The 19,711-nt window shown below is 43.2% G+C and overlaps 5 protein-coding genes across 5 annotated transcripts in view; 2 read left to right on the top strand and 3 right to left on the bottom strand.

Moving 5' to 3' along the window:
* Nucleotides 1–4,188: 4,188 nt before the first annotated feature.
* H1-1 (H1.1 linker histone, cluster member) lies at nucleotides 4,189–4,836 on the bottom strand. Its single transcript, XM_057700144.1, has one exon. The coding sequence runs from the start codon at nucleotides 4,834–4,836 to the stop codon at nucleotides 4,189–4,191; it is 648 nt and encodes a 215-aa protein (XP_057556127.1).
* A 2,594-nt stretch (nucleotides 4,837–7,430) lies between these two features.
* On the top strand, nucleotides 7,431–7,844 carry LOC130831747 (histone H3.1). Its single transcript, XM_057700104.1, has one exon. It carries the CDS (start codon nucleotides 7,434–7,436, stop codon nucleotides 7,842–7,844), a length of 411 nt encoding a protein of 136 aa, XP_057556087.1. The 5' UTR covers nucleotides 7,431–7,433.
* Nucleotides 7,845–8,721: 877 nt separating this feature from the next.
* The window catches only part of LOC130831693 (uncharacterized), a 50,934-nt gene continuing 39,944 nt past the window's right edge, over nucleotides 8,722–19,711 (top strand). The window contains exons 1-2 of the mRNA XM_057700043.1: nucleotides 8,722–9,007; nucleotides 12,396–12,435. Coding sequence (XP_057556026.1) covers nucleotides 8,722–9,007; nucleotides 12,396–12,435 — 326 coding nt within the window. The remainder of the gene's footprint in view (nucleotides 9,008–12,395; nucleotides 12,436–19,711) is intronic.
* LOC130831696 (uncharacterized) overlaps nucleotides 13,090–19,711 on the bottom strand; it is a 116,406-nt gene continuing 109,784 nt past the window's right edge. Inside the window, exons 3-5 of the mRNA XM_057700045.1 lie at nucleotides 19,246–19,263; nucleotides 17,876–18,211; nucleotides 13,090–13,414 (exon numbers count right to left, since the gene is read on the bottom strand). Coding sequence (XP_057556028.1) covers nucleotides 13,090–13,414; nucleotides 17,876–18,211; nucleotides 19,246–19,263 — 679 coding nt within the window. The remainder of the gene's footprint in view (nucleotides 13,415–17,875; nucleotides 18,212–19,245; nucleotides 19,264–19,711) is intronic.
* On the bottom strand, nucleotides 19,172–19,622 carry LOC130831714 (histone H2A type 1-D). The gene has a single exon (XM_057700066.1). The coding sequence runs from the start codon at nucleotides 19,562–19,564 to the stop codon at nucleotides 19,172–19,174; it is 393 nt and encodes a 130-aa protein (XP_057556049.1). The 5' UTR covers nucleotides 19,565–19,622.

A 19,711-nucleotide genomic window follows, 5' to 3' on the forward strand; every position in this document is an offset into this window, starting at 1 on the left:
ACAATGGAATGGAATACTGTGGGTATCTGCAAGGCCACCATTTTACTATTTAGGAGTTAGTACTTCTGTTTTAATACATTTCAGTTTTTATATGCAGAATAATTATATTATTCTACATGGGCACATTGTTGAAGAGCTGAAAAATATGTTGTCGTATAAAGAAAAGAACAAATTCCCTCCCCCTCCCCCAATATTCCCCTTTTTTTACTTTGGGCACATAGGACCCAATAAAACTTGTAGCATCAAGATGAGAGAGCTCCCCCTCAACTTTTTTTTTTTCCATTTGTGTGTTATTATTGTACAACTTACATAGCAAAACCCATTATCTATGGTTTATACCTTCTTCAGGAGGCCCCACTGGTCTTCAATTGTTCTGAAAGTCATATAACTTTCTGTGCTTTTCTCTGTCCCTCTCTTTTTTCTTTTCTTTCAAAAAGCCCCACAGGCAGGGATAATCAAACCAATTATTAGTAAAGAATATAATTTCTGTGTCACCACTGTTGCCTACTTGTCTCAGAAGATCTCTCAGACAATCAGTGAGATTGATTTCAAGTCTCTCTCCTCTCTTACATGGATGTTAGAGCTGACATAATTCTGTGATCAGGACATCAAAACAATAGACTCCTGGAGTTGTAAAAGACCATAAGGGAGCATCTTAACTACTGGGTTTCAGACTTCTTTGACTGAAACGATTCGAGGAAGCCATATTTATCCTTACAATGTGCACACCCGAATATGTTCTAGTCTATTCTATTCCCAACAGGCCATGAAATACACTGCTCTAATCTAACCCTTTTGCTTTTAAGTAAGCAAATGGAAGCACAAAGAGGTAGAATAATGATTTAGATTTATCAATGATAAATGATCAGGGCCAGGTTTCTGTCCTTCCCCTTTTCTTTATATTCTTCTCCACCTCAGTCACCCCCCTTGGTGACCTTACCAAGTCTCATGACTATAAATGCCCTCCATAGACCAATGACTCCCAAATGTATTGCTCCATCTTAATTCAACTCCATCCTTCCCAAAACTACTGTTGTCAAAGTTACTGACCTCCATACTGCCAAACCAAGGAGCTATTCTCAGGCTTCTAATCACTTCAGTCTATCAGCAACATTTGAACCTGGTTTACTTCCTCATCTACTTGGTAATCTCTTGGACTCTGGCAATTTCACAACAGAATTTCTGATTCACCCTCCCCCAACTCCACCATAGCACACTTGCTTCTCTCTTATAGTTGACCATCTTAGGAAAACTCATCTCATTTTTCTAGTTCATTCTTTCAGCCACAGTGAGTTTGAGGGCTTAACATCTAAGAAAGCAATGAACAAATTAAAAGAGAAAAACCATATGATTATATCAAAACATGGAGAAACTCTAGCAGCCATTAAAAATTTTTTTAAGTAAAATAGGTATTGAAGGTAACCATTTAAATATAATGGAGATACAAAAAGTTAATAACAGATACTATGCTAAAGGACAACACAATATCATGCTAATTAAAACAAAGAACTAAAAAGGGATGCCTACTAAAAATATTATTCGACTTTACTTTGGGAATTCTTAGCAAATGCAGTACAAAAAAGAAAGTTAAATGCTCGGTATTAACATTAAGAAAAAAAAATGTTAAAATTATTGTGCTAGTGACTAGGAAAAACTCAAGGGGCTCTTAGTTTAAGGAGTAAAGGAAGTAGAATTATAGAAATTGGTGAATTTGGTAAAATTGGTACATTTCTTCCTTTCTAGCAGTTAAAACCTAAAAAAAGGAAATGAGTATTCCATTCACAATAGAAACAAGGAAATTAATTAGGAATAGAATTAAGAAAGGTACATGACTCACTCATACAGAGAGAACAGTAGAAAAGAAAAAATACAAAAATAGATCCTATTATATAAGAATTTAATAACAAAGATGATATATTTCAGTTCAGTGGGAGAAATGAATGGATTATTTAACAAATGGTGTTAAAACAACTGGCCATCCATCTGGAAGGATGTAAACTTGGATTTTATCTTAAACTATATAAAATAAATTCAAGATGGATTAGAGACTAAACATTTTTGAAAAAGCAAAAATTTTTAGAAGAAAACCTAGGAGGTGAATAACTAATGGAGGGGTGGGGTTCAGTTTCTTAACCAAGAGTGGAAATCTAGAAGCTATAAAAATATATATATATATTTGTGATTAGAAGGTCTAATATTCATATTTGTACATATATCTAATAAATTTTATATAATACATATAAATGGGAAATATACACATAAAAGCCAAGAGTAGCAAACTATCTGCAACACGGATGATAAATATAAGGTTCATTTTTCTATCGTATAAAAAACACAGTTGGGCAAGAAAAAGACAAGCTGCCCAATGAAAAATTAGCAGAGATATAAGCAGAGATTTAGTGTATTCAAATGGCCAATAAACCCAAAGAAAGGATGCACTGGTGGTCATGGTAGTGCAAAGCAAAGTGACAATGTGAAATAATTTTTCCCCCTTAAGAGTGGCAGAAATTGAGATCGCATCTTGATGGTTGGAATGCAGGAGGAGAAGCCACTTTCAGGCTATGTCAGCACCAACTGAAATTTAAAATACACTAACTAATCTAGCAATTTCTGCTTTGGAATGCTATTGTTTATTGCACCATGGTCAGCAGTGGTAAACAGGGATGCCATTGCTTGTCAATAGGAATGGATGAATAAATTATTCTACTTCACGTGAAGGACATTAAAAATTGATTCCACTTGAAAGGATTCCATTAAAGTTTTTTTAAGAGAAAAGCAACATGCAGAGAGATGTATATATCACCATTTTGTAAATAATAATAAAACCCTAACAGAAAAAGAAAACAATCATGTATGTTTATGGATAAGTGTATGTAAAAGACTGAACTCAAGGAAAACATGAATAACTACATACCAGTTTGGGGAAGGGGCGTAGGGATGTGAAGTGCCAGTACGGCAAACATTAAGAGGATGCAAGGAGCCATGCAAAACAATGGGGAAAAAAGATGAAAGGTTAAACAATTGATTATCAAAGAATTTGTATGCACATATGTAAAAGTTTTACAACTAACTGAGCTTTGTTAAGTGAGTAAACCTGGCTCAGCATATGGTACTGGGTTTTTTGTTCTGTTTTTCTCGGATGTGCAAAAAGACGTTATTAAACTAAGCCCCAGAATTAAAATTTCAAAAGCTTAAAGGGGCATTTCTATGACAGTGTCCCCAACTATTTAACGTGGTGTAGCGCACCAGGGTTGAAAATCCTGCACGCGGAGAAATTTGATCGTTAGCACAGAGTGGGAGTTTCAAATATCATCTAATCCGGGAGGTTGTCTCCATAAACAGAGAAACCGGGTAAGAGCTTTTGGGCTTTAGCTCTAAAATTCCAGTGCAGCCAATCTTCTTTGTCCTGACCTTGGCAGGAAACTAGCTGACAACCTGCAAATGGACCCAGGGTAAGTCGCAGAGCATGAACTATGCAAGGTCAGAGCTCGGCCGTGATTGGCGCTGCATGAAGAGTGCGAGGCCTACCTGGTGAGCTCAAGGACACCAACCTGAGCGCCATGTAAGCTAGGGGATCACCGTCATTCCTAAGGTCAGACAGCTCGCAAGCTGCATCTCAAAAGCATTTTTCAGGGCTACCCAATTTTGGAAAAAGCAGATTTCGCAATATTGCCCAACAATGTAATATGCCCGCTTTGATCCCACAGAGACTACCAGGGAAATGTTGAATAGACAAACGAGCACATAATACACGGACCCAGCCTCAGCCACGGGTTCTATTCATGGCTACAGGTAGTTACCACCACGGACAAGTTAGTTTGGGGTGTGCTACTTCAGGATAGGCCCGAAAAGCTCCACAGGTATTTCTAGTGTACAGGTAGACATGTAAGCTTCAGGTTAAAACGGGAGTAGGGAAATAGCTCCCGAGTTTTGCTGCAGTTTAAAATGTTTGGGAGACCAAAACCACCAGTTTGTTCGGTGATTAGCTTAGACTCCCACAGGGAGAACTTGGCCTTAAAAGAATTCTGATGTGGAACAAAGGGATTGGCTTAAACACACTGTATTTGCACGGGGGCTATTTATGGAACTTATGAAAGAAAGCTGTGCACTTAAGCTCTTTCTCTGAAATAAGTTGGTGGCTCTTAAAAGAGCCGTTGGGTTATTGGAAGCAACTTCCAACCGGAACTTTCACTTCTTCTTGGGTGCTGCTTTCTTAGGCTTGGTAGTAGTCTTTGGCTTGGTCACCTTTGCTTTAGCCGCCTTGGGTTTCACAGCCTTAGCTTTGGCAGGGCTCTTAGCTACTTTCTTAGGCTTCACAACCTTGGCCTTCTTGGGACTCTTCTTTGTTACCGCAGGTTTTTTAGCCTTTTTCGGCGTTTTGACACTTTTCTTAGCAGCCGCCACCCCAGTGGTCTTCTTGGGCTTCTTAGAAGCGCTAATTACCTTGGCTTTCACGGCCACCTTTGCAGCGCTGGGCTTGGTATCCACGGAGGCTACTTTCTTGTTGAGCTTGAAAGAGCCGGAGGCGCCGGTGCCCTTGGTCTGCACCAGGGTGCCTTTGCTCACCAGGCTCTTAAGGCCCAGCTTGATACGGCTGTTGTTCTTCTCCACATCGTAGCCGACGGCTGCCAGAGCCTTTTTGAGCGCAGCCAGGGACACGCCGCTGCGCTCCTTAGACGAGGAAACGGCCTGCACAATCAACTCCGAAACTGAAGGACCCGCGGGTTTTTTCTTGGCGGCTGCTACAGCCTGCACAGGCTTCTTCGCTTTTTTGCTAGCTGAAGGCTTCTCGGGGGGAGTGGTAGCAACTGGAGCGGGCGGCGCAGTCTCAGACATGGTGGAAGCTGATGGAGATTAAGAACACTACTAGGACCTGACAAGGCAGTAAGACGCGAAAGGGCCCCGGCGCGCGGTATTTATAGGACGGGGCCGCACTGTGATTGGTGCGCGCTGGCGCCCGCCCCCAGCACCCTAGCGCCCCCTGCGCTCCGCGCCAGGTCCCCGAAGGCAGCTGCTGGCCGCTGAGGCCTACGGTCCTTCTTCCCTCCCTCTTGCACTGAGGCACCCAGATAGCACCCTGCCCGCACCTCCCCCACTCCCCGCCGCCGATCTCCTAGTGAAGACGCAAACACTAGGCAGGGAAGGGTCCGGCTCTGCCGCCCATTACCATCAGAATGTGCTACTTTTCTTTAAAAAAGCAGGGTTTTTTTCCGGGGGGGGAGGCGGGGTGGGGAGAAGCTGTACATAAGGCAATCACGTAAGAATCCAAGGAGTTTCACCTGAAACCTCACCTCTAGGAAGCAGTGTTAGCGACATTCGTTTGTAATCTGCAATAAATGCAAAAGGTTGCGTGTTGAGTGACCGGGGAGGGAGAGCGGAAAGCGAGGGGACATAGGCCTGGTCTGCAGGTTTGGGACAAGTTCTCATCAATACCATTGCCTTTCCTGGCAGCGCTGAGTGATGTATGGTAAAGACCTGAGACGCCGGTGCCCTTGGTCTGAACCAGGGTGCATGTATGTATTTGGGGCAAAAGAGAATTGTAGAAAACAAAAGAGCTGCAACTAACACAGCAAATAACACTCAACCTGCACCTGTGGAAATTTTAGCACACAATTTCTGTAATTGCAACTTGTTTCTACAGCCCGACGTAGTTAATGAACTTTCGACTGTCATCCTCACAACATGCCCCAAGCTCAAAACCTAGCACACGCGAGACGTCAAGTAAGCGCTGGGTGGACTAAACTATTCTAAGACAGGCATTGCGCGCGGAGAGGAGGTGTGTGTGGGTGCAGGGGCGGGGGCGGGGGATAAATTGCTGTAGTATGAAAGCGAGAGAGCACAGCTCCGGGATAACATTTTAGGGCAGTCTCCCTTTAACTGGTTTGTGGCTGTAAAAGCCTCAACAATGCTAAAACAGCTTCACATTGTGAATCAGACTAACAACTGAGAGAATAAAATGTCCCTCTGACAGCCTCGTTCTGGGTAACATTTCCTCACGATTCTGCCCTGGACAATCGCCTAGCAGCAGGGAGAATGAAGCAGTGACGAGTCATTCCCGCGCGCGCGACTGCGGTTTTCAAACAAGTCCGCACTGGCCTCAGTAACCAGAACTTCCCAGGTGTCCCTCAAACAACAAAAGAGCTTGTTTCCTGCTTGTGGCCAGCAGTATAAGGCTTCCAGACCCAGGAATCGTCCTTCTTCTCTTTCACCCTTTCTTGTTTTCTTGAGAGTCTTTTACAAAACGGATTACATAATTTCTAAGAACTTTGAAAAGAACAATGAGCCTTACTTTGAAGGATAGTTATAACACAGGTATACAAATCTTCCTCCAGGCGGAAGGTTTCATAAACGAAAAATTTTGGAGAGACATAAACAAGCTTTTCTTAGAGTAATAAACGTGGCTTCTAACCAAAAAAAGCTTTGAAAAGGGAAATCACTGCATTCTGCTATTTCTTGTTTAAATAATGATTTGTACCTTCTGTGTCTAATGGGTTAAACAGGCTTCAAACGAAACAGAAAAGCTCCATGCAAATGAAGGATGATAGACCTGCTTTCTTAATTGGTTATGCAGTATGATAGGCTCAACCAATCAGAAGGTAGAATCTGGGTTACTGCCTCCTCATATAAAGGGTTCATATTTGGCATTCTTAAAGGCGACTATTGTAAGTGAAGTGTAGAATCAGTCATTGTCAATAATAGGTTGTCCTCGTTTTGGTCCGTAATCCATTCGTTGGGCCTAGTCTCCTTAGAGTCACTTCTCTGAGCCGTTGTGGCTAGCGCGATTGTGTATCCAACGTTGTACCAGACTAAATGTATTCTAAACTGTAGAAAATATCAATTTCAGGACTTTCCAAGTGCAAAGTCAGAGCATAAACACTTAAAAAGGTGCTTTCTAGGAAATATTTCTGAAAAAACTAGTTTGATTTTACTGTGGTTGAATTTACATCTTGTAGGTTTCAAAGAAGTTCCTCAGTCAGTTTAAGCATTATAGAAGGATCACTTTTCGTGAAATAGTTTTGGAAATTTCTAAACCGATATCGGGTTATCGAGCAGGGAATGTAGATTGCGTTAAGATAATATTCCCTCAATCCCCTCTCCCTCTCCAGGGACTAAGCAAATATACAGATCTACAGTACTAATGAAGTTAATGTCTATTTTTTCGAAAAGTTAACCTCAAAGCGTTGCATTCACATGAAAATTGTGTGTGGAAAAGAACAAAGGCAAAAAATTTAAAAATGCCGAGGATAGAACGTTGTGGCCAATGAAACTGCACGGTTGTTGGAAAGTGTAAAAGTAGACCAATCAGAGCCTGTAATGGAATAGTTAAACATTTTCCTCGTCCAATCACTACACCTTAGGCACTATAAATGCTAGCAAACCAGTGGGAGACATATTTGCGCTACTATTTGGTACAGGTGTTTAGGTTTCTTGTTATGGCTCGTACTAAGCAAACTGCTCGTAAGTCCACCGGCGGCAAGGCGCCGCGCAAGCAGCTGGCTACTAAGGCAGCCCGTAAGAGTGCACCGGCCACCGGCGGCGTGAAAAAACCCCACCGTTATCGGCCGGGCACGGTGGCCCTGCGCGAGATCCGCCGCTACCAGAAGTCCACAGAGCTTCTTATCCGTAAATTGCCTTTTCAGCGCCTTGTGCGTGAGATTGCCCAGGACTTCAAGACCGATCTGCGCTTTCAGAGCTCGGCGGTGATGGCGCTGCAGGAGGCATGTGAAGCCTATCTGGTGGGTCTTTTTGAGGACACTAATCTGTGTGCCATCCACGCCAAACGCGTTACCATTATGCCGAAAGACATCCAGCTGGCCCGCCGGATCCGCGGGGAGCGGGCATAATTAGCAATTTTCTTTGAAACTTCAACCAAAGGCTCTTTTCAGAGCCACCCACGTTTTCATGTAAAGTAGCTGTAAGAACCAATATTGCCAGCTTAGTTCAATATAACTTTGTTTTGGAGTGAAACAACATGTATCATCACTCTCTGATCATGGGTGATTTTCGTCTGAGTAAGGACAAATGGGCCTTTTGTAAGTGTTTACGTAAATAGTATTCTCTTAGCCTAATAGAGTCGGAGTTTCAGAGGCACGGGGGTTGGCATTTGCAGAGCATTTTTAAAACATGGCTTTTCAGCACCAGTTATAAAACAAGTATAAGCATTTTTACATTTCCACTTTTTTGTGTGTGTGTGGTGCACGGGTTTAATTGTTCCATGGCATGTGGGATCTTCCTGGAGCAGGGATCGAACCTATGTCCGCTGCATTAGCAGGCGGATTCTTAACCACTGCGCCACGTAGGAAGCCCTACATTTCCACTTTTGACCTTGATATTTTACCGTTGTCAAAATTTATTGATAATAAATTTTCGCCTTTTCAAGTATTTTTTCTACGTAGGGTATTTGGAGTCATGTTTCCTGCAAACCTAGTTCCTCCAAATAATGTAGTTAAAACTAGCCCAGTCAAGGAAGCAAAGACTATTGGTCAAACTGGGCTCTGCCCACATGCCCTCCCCACCCCCCCCACCCCCGCCCTCCCCGCCATTCAGAGCGAGTTCCCGGGGATTGGAGGAGGGATTAAGGGAGGGGACTGTTGGCATCACACTTCCGGTTTGCGCGCTTTCCATTCTCTCTTTGGGAGGGCAGGGGAGGAGGGAGTAGCTATATAGGGATCTGCTCTCCCTTTCTTTGTCAGTTGCTGTTGGTTTGCTTCTAGCAAGACCATGTCTGGACGCGGCAAAGGCGGCAAGGGTCTGGGCAAGGGAGGCGCTAAGCGCCACCGCAAGGTTCTGCGCGATAATATCCAGGGCATCACCAAGCCCGCCATCCGCCGCCTGGCCCGGCGTGGGGGTGTCAAGCGCATCTCCGGCCTCATCTACGAGGAGACCCGCGGGGTGCTGAAGGTGTTCCTGGAGAACGTGATCCGGGACGCGGTTACCTACACCGAGCACGCCAAGCGCAAGACGGTCACCGCCATGGACGTGGTCTACGCGCTCAAGCGCCAAGGACGCACTCTTTACGGCTTCGGCGGTTAAGTTTGTCGGTTTCGCCGTTAAAGAACTTGTATTTCCCTACCAAAGGCCCTTTTCAGGGCCACCCAACTACTCAAAAAAAAAAGCTGTAATCAGCCAAGGCAGAGGAGTCTGCTGAAATGCCGTGGTTAAAGTGAATAATACTGAGATATAACTGAGTCAGAAAAGAGTTACGAGAATATTTGTATATACCCATGTAACTCCTCGCTTCCATTCACTGGTGAGACGGGTAGGGGGTAAGAGGATAGTCGAACTCGCTAAAGAAATAGGGAAAAGAACCAAGTATGGAGAGAAAGTTCAATCGGTTTCCAGGAACAAAGAGAAGCACTCCCCAATCTGCAAGCCCCAACCATGGATGTTAACCAATCAGAACTGATGATCTCATGTGGCTCCCCACGGCGACCCAAATTTGGGGGATGGGAAGTACGGCTAGAAAAGCCAAAGCCGTGATTTAGAGAATTTTTTTAGTTTGTGTTTTTAACGGCTCATGATATAGACTCCGAGACATCTGAATGACTCTCAGTCATGTCCTGAGAACAGTATTGAAATTACGGCCACTAAGGATCGGTTTTTCTCGATTAAAAAAATAATCGAGAAGGGGAAACCGGGTTCACACTGCCAGAAAATCCAGGGCATTGAACTCAGGCGAAATTAAAATCTTTTATGAATAGAATGAGCTTCCCTTTTGGTGTCAACATAGCCCTCAGCAGTTAGCCGTACTTTTCCCCTTCCTTCACTTAGCAATAGAAATTAGAGTGATGGAAATGTTCTAAAATTAAATAGATTGTAGTGATAGTTGTACAACTAAGTAAATATACTAAAATTCATTGAGCTGTGCAAAGTGGGTGAACTTTAAGGTTTGTAAATTTTATCTCAATAAAGCTGTTTTTTATATATGTATATTATATATATATGTATGTGTACAGCATATAATATATAATAAAGCTGTTTTATGTGTGTGTGAATATATATAGATATACACACATATATATTTCCTGGCAGGGTAGCAGGACATTAAGTTTGTAGGGTAGGTACTTTTGGTCTGTGAAGAGGCTCTCTTGCTAAAGTTGGAAGTATGGCATCCTTGGTCTAGTCTGTCATTGTAGCCACAGAAGGTTTTTAAGCAAGAATGTTCCTAGTCCAATTATATATTCCAGTAGCATACCAGACTTTAGAACTCAGCTGGAGAAGGGATGTGAATTCAGTTGAGGCTGACTAAAAAGGGAAACAGCTTATTCTCATCTAAAAAGATATTTACAAATGCCTTTGTCATTGGGTTCCTTTTTGTATCATTTTTATAGAGGGCTGATTTCAGCCTCCATGTGTTAGTTGCAGTCAGTGTTTCTCCTAGCTTTTTCAGTCCCATTTCCCACCTGCTAACTGTCCTCCAAGATTTTGGAGGGAATGATAAAATTACCTAGCCTAGCTTAATTTAAACTGACAATTGGGAGAGTTCAAGGCTGCATTCTGGATGACCAGAGGACCAAAAATGGGCCTGGTTGGGAGAGTGGTCACCTTATGTTTTCCTTAGCTGGAGTCCTGATGTCTTTCATGAGGTATGTATTGATTTCATGTAATGTGTCAGATACTGTTGTAGGCGTTGGAGTACACCAGTAAGCAAATTAGACAGACTTTGCTGTCCTCCATTCAGAGCATGTGTAATGAAGTGTATGGATACAGAATTCCTACACTGGGGTGGTGTAGTTGCTCCATAGACCAGGTTCTGTTATGGTTGGCTGGTCTTTTTTAGTTCATAAGCCTTGTAGATAGTATCACTCATTTTAGTCATACCCACTACCTGGGTGAAAACCTATAAGCCTTCCTCAGGCCTAACACTCATGATGTCCTTCTTCAGAACAAAGATAATGCTGTCTGACTTGCCACTCCTGCATCATTCCTAAGAGCCAGAGAATACCTGGCATGCTGACTGATTCAGGCAGTGGCAAGTCAAGAAATTGTAGATGGGGAATCAATTATGGCAGCACTCTGGTGTGCCTGGCAGGTGAGAGAGGGCCTGAGCACTTGTGTAGAAAATTTATGCATGCATGCATTCAGCTCTGCCATGTGAGGACACAGTGGGAAGACAGCAGAATATGAAGCAGAAAATGGGTCATCAGACACCGGATCTGTCTTAATCTGTCCAGTGCCTTGATCTTGGACTTCAGCCTCCAGGACGTGAGAAATGTTTGTTGTTAAAGCACAGTCTATATGCTATTTTTGTTACAGCAGCCTGAACTAAGACACCATTTTATGTATATAGATAATATTTATCTGGTTCCTTCTGATGACAATTTACAGTTTCCACTCATTTATTATTACAAAAAATGTGCTGCATTAAATCGTGTTTAACTTCTTAGTGATCTCATCCAGTCTCACCATTTGCATGTTGATGAGTCCCCCAGATTTTATCTCTAGTCCAGACCTCTCATCTGAACTTAAGAATCTCACTTTCCCAGCTGTCTCGTCAGTATCTCTTCCAGTGTGGAGAGAGATGTTAGCAGAGTAATCAGGCAGGGAAGTGTTTTCTAGAGCAGCCAACAATATACACTTCTCAAACATTAAATCAAAGATGCTGATTATTCAGTTGGCTGGTTTATCAATTTGAAAACATACTTATAAAACCTTTTATAACCTTATTGTCATGTTTGAAAGTTTCATTTAAAAAAAAAAAATTTACAGGGACTTCCCTGGTGGCACAGTGGTTAAGAATCTGCCTGCCAATGTAGGGGACATGGGTTCTAGTCCCTGCTCCGGGAAGATCCCACATGCGTTGAAGCAACTAAGCCCTTGCGTCACAATTACTGAGCCTGTGCTCTAGAGCCTGCGAGCCACAACTACTGAGCCTGAGTGCCACAACTACTGAAGCCTGTGTGCCTAGAGCCCAAGCTCTGCAACGAGAAGCCACTGCAAGGACAAGCCCGCGCACTGCAACGCAGAGTAGCCACCACTTGCCACAACTCCACAACTAGGGAAAGCCCATGCACAGCAACAAAGACCTAACACAGCTAAAATAAACAATAAATAGATCTTTAAAAAAATTATAAAAGCAAAAAGTACAACTTACAGAGGAAAGAGAGATGAGCTGGAAAGAAGGTGAAGGTGGAGGAGAGCAGTCAACTAAGGAGAGAGCTTCTCCCTTACACCCTCAAAGCCCTGCCAAAGCCCTAGGGGTTCAGAAGACACTCGCTTAGTTTGTAAATGGAAATTTACAAACTCTGCTTAGCCAGAGGCTTAGGGAGGGCCCGCAGGCTGAGGATGAAAATCAGCAATGCCAAGGCACTTTTAAACACAAGCTCACTGGCTTTATGGGTGGTGACGACTCTAGAGGTACCTGAGCCGAAGGTCTGGAGCGTGACCCTGCGGAGGACGGGGAGGTAGTGGGGAAGAGATCAGAGAAGGAAGATCTTTCCTGACGTCGCTCATCGCAAATAGACTATAGAACTAACCACCAGCGTCTTGCTGGCAATGTATTTTAATTAATCTTTTTTCTGGCTTGTGAGCGAAGAAGCACCCTCGCAGGTTCTGGTAACTTGTACTGTTTATTGAACCCTCACACGACTAAAAACGAGATCGGCGACGACTCAGTAATGCCTGTCTCCCAGGAAATAAATTGCCTCCTCGACGAAACCCTAGCCTGTACTTGATACTTTTACAGGCGATGTGGTAGGCAGGATCCCTGCCAGTAAATAAATTGCCTCCCCGACGAAACCTTATCCTGTAGCTGATACTCCTTCTACAAGTGATGTGGTAGGCGGGACCCCTCCCAGTTTAAAGAGTGAGGTATGCCTGTAAGGCCTTCACCAGACAATCAAGCCCTGGCAGCCCGATTAGGTGAAGGTACCACTACTGTTAACACGTAGCTAAAAATTGGCTGAGGTAAGACCAGGAGTGAGAGCAAGTCGTTCGACCTGAAGTTTAAAGTCACGCTACCATTAAAACCAAGATCGTATTTTTAACACAAATACACCTTGTTCACTTAAGTCACGTACAGCTCTTTCTGAGAAGAAGTGGGCGGCCCTGAAAAGGGCCTTTGAAAAAAAAACTATACAGAATGAAGCTTTAGCCGCCAAAGCCGTAAAGAGTGCGACCCTGGCGTTTGAGCGCATAGACCACGTCCATGGCGGTGACCGTCTTGCGCTTGGCGTGCTCGGTGTAGGTGACCGCGTCCCGGATCACGTTCTCCAGGAACACCTTCAGCACCCCACGGGTCTCCTCGTAGATGAGGCCGGAGATGCGCTTGACACCCCCACGCCGGGCCAGGCGGCGGATGGCGGGCTTGGTGATGCCCTGGATATTATCGCGCAGAACCTTGCGGTGGCGCTTAGCGCCTCCCTTGCCCAGACCCTTACCGCCTTTGCCGCGTCCAGACATGACTTCAAGACCTCTTACGTACAAAAAGACTGCAATAGCGAGTCCGCTAGTTGGTGAAGAGTAATTATAAGCTGTAGTCGGACCTCGTTGAGAACTGAAAGCGCAGGCGGGAAAAGCACTGACACCGCCCCCTTGGCTCCGCCGCTCGCTGGGCAGTGATCCAATGATTATGTGAGAGAGAGGACCTAAAAAATAGGTTCACTTTTAAACTCTGGATTGTTTGGCTCCGTTTGCTTTTTGAGGCTGAGGCTATTTATATCTTCGGTTGAGAATTTTAGTAGAGGCTTATACACTATTTTATGGCAAATACTGTACTTTCTCATTCCGGAGGAAGTGATTGTTCGTTTTGAAGGGTAGCTGAATATGACTCCCCACCCCCCGTATGCTTCTTTGGCAGAAGGACTATTTTTGAGCTGATGTTTTTTTATAAAACACCATACATAAAAACATTTCTAAAAACAGAGTAGAATTTACTCTTTTGTGAGGAACATTTACATTTATAAAGGGAATTTTAATTTGTCTTTGTACCAGGAAGAGATTGACTAAATCACCAGAGAATCTCATCAATGAGAAGGCACTGGACTTAATTCTGTATAGCAACCTTACCCTTGTTCCTTTTCCTGGTAACCTCTCATAACTGGCTCCCTCCCACTTCTTTTGCCTTTAGTTGAAGATGGTATTTAAGGTGGTGGCTTGGGCCAATTTGGGGAGTTTTGCTCAGTTTTTCTAGGTTTCTCGCATGCATATATGTGAAGTACACATTTTTAAACTTCTGTTTGCTTTTCTCTTGTTAATCTACCTTTTATACAGTGGTTCTCAGCCAAGAATTTAGAAGGGTTAGAAGGAAAATTATTTTCCTTCCCCTATAGGTATGTTGACTATTTTGAGCTGTAGCAGAAAAACAGCTAGTGCAGGGAGATTTCTCTGAACTCCCATTATCTGCCTAGAGACAGATCCTCCAAAAGGAACTCAATTGTCAGAAATCCCTTCCTAAGAAGTTTCATTAACTAGGGAAGTGACAGTTATCAGAGGAAAGGACACTAAAAGTTGACACTACACCCAAACTTTGTCATAAACTATTGTCCACAAAAATTAATAGTCAATCTAAGAAAGAAATACAGGATTTTATTAGAGCCAAGCTGAGGATTATAACCTGAGAGACAGTCTTTCCGAGGACTGAGGACTGAAAGCTCTGAGGGCTGTTCTGCTTGTCAGAGGTCAAAGCAGTTATATAAGTTTTTGAGACAAAGCGTTATATATCAAAGTTACATATCATCGACCGTCTACATAGTCCATGTTGCATATACAAGGTGAGTAGTGGGGCACTGCAATCCCTTACCGAATTGAGAAAGGAATGTTATCTGCTAAGGAGTTACCTTGCTGGCACCAGGAGAAAATTCCTCTTTTCAATCAAGCAGGCATTGCTGTGTCTTCTAAGGAAGTCTGGTCAATGTATAACATGCACAATGCACACTAAAGAGGGGTAGTGGCCCAAATAAGTAGAGAGGGAAGTTTATGTTTAGAAATTTTCTTGTCCTGCCTGAAACATAATTTTGTTTTATCACTATCATACCTCTCCCATCTGTTCTTCTAAGGGTGCAGTCATATTTCCTAAAAATCATTTACTTTCCCCTAAGTGGCCTACATACCCACCCTACCCATTTTCCCTATTAAGATGGTATTTAAGTCTGAATTTTAAGCCACCTTGAGGAGTTACTCCTTTTCCCCTGGGAAACTCCCACTTATACATGAGGGCTACTTATTACTTCTGTTTGTTTTTCTCTTGTTAATCTGTCTTTTATTTCTGGGGCCTCAGCTAAGAACTCAGAAGTGTAGAGGGAAAATTATTTTTCCTTCCCTACAGCTCTGTGACCTTATAACCTTAGCTTTGTTTTCTTCATCTGTAAAACTGGGTGGTGATAGTACTGACAGAATTCTAGTGAGGATTTAATTTAGCTAATATAAGCAAAGCATTAGAACAGAGATTTGCCTATAGAAGTCCTAGATAAATGTGACTTGTTTTAAGTTGGTAAAATTCTTAAAGAATCTGCCTTGGACTTGCAATATTGCCCTGAGGTCTTATTTTTACTCCCAACACAATATGAGCCACAAAAATATGTATATACTAGTGAGGTTTTGGTTTTTTTTTTTTTAAAATCACAGCATCTAAGAAAGTACAAGGCATCAAAGCATTCTGTTTTGTTTTTCATATGTGATATGTTATACATGGTAGCCCAAATATGTGCCTTCGTGCCCTCTCTCAAGGTGCACTGACTATCTCAGGCTTCTAGCTTTCCTGTAGCCAAGGCTGGGGTGCCGTTCAAATCTCCATGCCCATTTCCCACTGTTGTATTAAATCTCTTGAAAACACTCATTGAGCAGTAACTCACTTCTACTGGGACAACTGGAAAGGCTCCTACTAAATTTTTAAGTCTGAAAAATTCACCCTGACCTTGACTTCCTCCTCCTCTCCTTTGAGAGTCTTTATAACAAGTCAAAACTCATTCTAGACTCCCACAGCATTAGCTGTAAACTTCAACCTGTGGTGTAACATCACTCTGTGGGCCTAGGAAAGGAAAACCCTTTCTGACTGAAGACTGCAACAGCCATTTAAAAGATACAATTTGTATATTAAACACCCCCTCCTTTTGTCTCCAGCCCGACCTTAGTCACTCCCCTAATATACAATAATAGATGCTTAATGCAATGATAGTAAAATGCTGGCACAACCCCCCTGCCCAAAGTGCTCAGTAAATTTTCTTTCACAAATTTGATTTTCTTCCCTGTTTGATTTTAACATGGCTGCTGAATTTTATTTCTAAACTGAGCAGAATCTATGCAAGTAATGCCAAATGAAAAGGAAATTTAGAAGCTAAAGTTTGTCTTTATTTCAAATTTTGAAAAATCCTAGCCTATGAGAGAAAATGATATGTGCAGTTCAGGAAATTAATAGCATTTATATAATACTATGTGTCCAAAAATTGATGCATATTATTCCAATAACAACCATATGAAGTGGGTACTGTTACTCCCATTTTTCTGATGATAGAGAAATTTATTTGTCTAAGATGACACATTAAGTAATAAAGCTGGGATATGAACCTGGGTAAGCTAGCATCCAAATGCTGCCAGCTTGCAGAGTATACCCTAAGAAAAATTAACAAGGTTATGAATTGTAAGATGGTGCTAACCTTTTTCTCCTAGATTCTAAGCAGTTGTTCTGTTGAGGGGCTCAAGTAAATTAAGACTTAAAGGCGAATCCATGTTCCTTGGCTGGGGAGGGGAAGGATCAGCCATTGTCCCCTATCTGATCCTCAGACAGCAATGGGTACTTTTACTTTTTTAAAGCTATCCCATCAGGCCCTGTACCTAAAACACCCCTTTTCCAAGATACATAAAATATTAAGGGAAAAAGTCAGTGTACATAAGAGCCAGCAAAGCAATAAATAAGAAAAACCAAGATAACTGGACTTCAGCAGGGGCCAAGAGTTGAGGGGCAAAATCACCTTGGTTTAAGCCAAGGGCATTGATGCCCCTGACAGACCCCTTATATGGGTAACAAAGGTCTGTGCCAGGCAGAGGCTTATACCAGTCTGGGAAAAATGAAATGTTAAAAATAAAACAATATACACACAGAGAAATATCTAACTTTGTCATTAAAAAAAATACATTACTTTGTAAACCAAAAGTTTTCATTAAAACCCTGAAATGCAAATAAATCCAAGTAAACAACACAACTCACATTTACTCGACTGTGTATTTTGTGGGTTTTGTTGTAGGTGGGAATTGTGCAAATTATTTTAGTAGGGTGAACCAATTCTCACCTCAGAGGTAGGCAGAGACTAAGGAATATGGTATAGAAAAGTGAAGCAAAGCTTTTGGAATTGGCAGCTTTCGTGTTTTCAGTATGCTGTATTGTGAAGTTAGATTGTAAAACATAGTGTAAGAGGTACACAACAAATGGGTTATTTTTCTCACATTTGGACACATCCCATGCATCACTTTCATCCTACTGAATCTCAAAACCCAAAATACATAAAAGATCATTGGCTAAAATCCTATTTGAATGACTATGGCAAAGAATTGTGAAAAAATTGTGCAGCGTAGCATACCATGGTACGAATCCCTAGGGAAGACAAAACAAACAGGGTCATAAGTAAGGTTTGTGTAGATAGCTACCTGCAAAGGAAATATGGTTAGATCCATCTCACATTTACAACTCAAGGAATGTTTGGTTGCGGGTGGGGGGGATGGTAAAAAGTTTTGCCCTGCTCCACCCTTATAGAGGGGAAAATTGTACTCCCTGTGTGGTGCAGCTCTTCAAAATGAAGTTGTAGGTGGCTCTGAAAAGAGCCTTTGGGTTTAAGATTGGCACGTAATGATAAAACAAGCTTATGCCCTTTCGCCGCGGATGCGACGAGCAAGCTGGATATCCTTGGGCATGATGGTGACACGCTTGGCGTGGATAGCACACAGGTTAGTGTCCTCGAAGAGCCCCACCAGGTAGGCCTCGCACGCCTCCTGCAGCGCCATCACGGCCGAGCTCTGGAAGCGCAGGTCGGTCTTGAAGTCCTGCGCGATCTCGCGCACCAGCCGCTGGAACGGCAGCTTGCGGATCAGCAGCTCCGTGGACTTCTGGTAGCGGCGGATCTCGCGCAGGGCCACCGTGCCGGGCCGGTAGCGGTGCGGCTTCTTCACGCCGCCCGTGGCCGGCGCGCTCTTGCGGGCCGCCTTGGTGGCCAACTGCTTGCGCGGTGCTTTGCCGCCGGTAGACTTGCGAGCGGTTTGTTTCGTACGAGCCATTACAGAACTGCACGATGAGAACTTTCCCAAACGCCAGTGGCAAGCAATCACCAGCCCTTCTTTTATACAGCCAAGCCACCAACTATTGGACCCAAGAACATTCAAAAGTACCCGCGCCCTCCCCGGATTGGTCCATTCCTGTGCCTGACAGCCCGGAAGAATCAAGAGCTGCTTTCGGGTTGGTGAATGAATCCTAAACCCTGCCCTCGACCATAGAGACGCCGACGCCCTGACGTCATTTTTTTTACCCTTTCGCTTCTAAAATGCACAGCAGTTACACCGCCAATGGACTGATTATACTTAAAAAAGAAAAAATACAAAAATAATCAACAAAGATATTTTGGAAGTGCTTAGAAAAATTACAGATGGGCTGCATCTAAAGTGATACCCAGATTTTCTTGGGTGTGGCACGAACATTGTGGACAATCAAGATGTTTTTGACACGAGCGCAAAGTACAAAGGGTCTGTAACTTACTCAATTGCTTCAGCAAATGTGTCATGTTTTCATAAAGTTGAATCTAGATGTAGATGCTTTGGGTGTCCAATTACATCTTCAACAAAAAATGTTGAAGGTTAACTTTGAACAATACAGTGCCTTTCGCTAGTATACTTTCCTCTTTCCAGTGCGAGAAACTTTCCAAAAATCACCACTGCAATAAAGAGAGAAATAGTGTTTGACTAGAAACTGATTCACCTAGTTAAACCGGTGAACTTAAACCTGTGTGGCTTTTCTCACTGCTAGTCTTCCCGCAAATAGTTTTTTATTGGAGATAAGAATTTCCCTCGGGCAATTCACTTACAAATTGTGATTTTTTCGCCAGGTGTCACAATCTTCACGTGGGCAGTACTGGAAAGCATGACAGCTCTTTAAGTAGAAAGGGTGGGTGGCTCTGAAAAGAGCCTTTGTAAGTTGACTTTTTTCCTTTTTAGATAATGAAAAACAAAATTTCAGTACTTAAGTTATACTCTACTTGCCCTTGGCCTTGTGGTGGCTCTCGGTCTTCTTGGGCAGCAGCACCGCTTGGATGTTGGGCAGGACACCGCCCTGAGCGATGGTGACTTTACCCAACAGTTTGTTGAGCTCCTCGTCGTTGCGGATGGCCAGCTGCAGGTGACGCGGGATGATGCGCGTCTTCTTGTTGTCGCGGGCCGCGTTGCCCGCCAGCTCCAGGATCTCGGCTGTCAGGTACTCCAGCACGGCCGCCAAGTACACCGGCGCCCCGGCCCCGACCCGCTCAGAGTAGTTGCCTTTGCGGAGCAGGCGATGCACTCGGCCTACAGGAAACTGGAGCCCGGCCCGCGAAGAGCGGGTTTTAGCCTTGGCGCGAGCTTTGCCACCCTGTTTCCCACGACCTGACATACCTGCTAGATCACAAATCAAAAGCTTTCAGAATAAAAAACAAGCAAACTAGAAGCAAAACAACAAAGATAGAAATATTTATACTAAGTAGAGGTAGGCTTGTGCTATTCTCCCATTGGCTACTATTTGAGAACCAATGGGAAATCA

This window comes from Hippopotamus amphibius, chromosome 11, assembly GCF_030028045.1.
Source record: "Hippopotamus amphibius kiboko isolate mHipAmp2 chromosome 11, mHipAmp2.hap2, whole genome shotgun sequence".
Taxonomy (NCBI): domain Eukaryota; kingdom Metazoa; phylum Chordata; class Mammalia; order Artiodactyla; family Hippopotamidae; genus Hippopotamus; species Hippopotamus amphibius.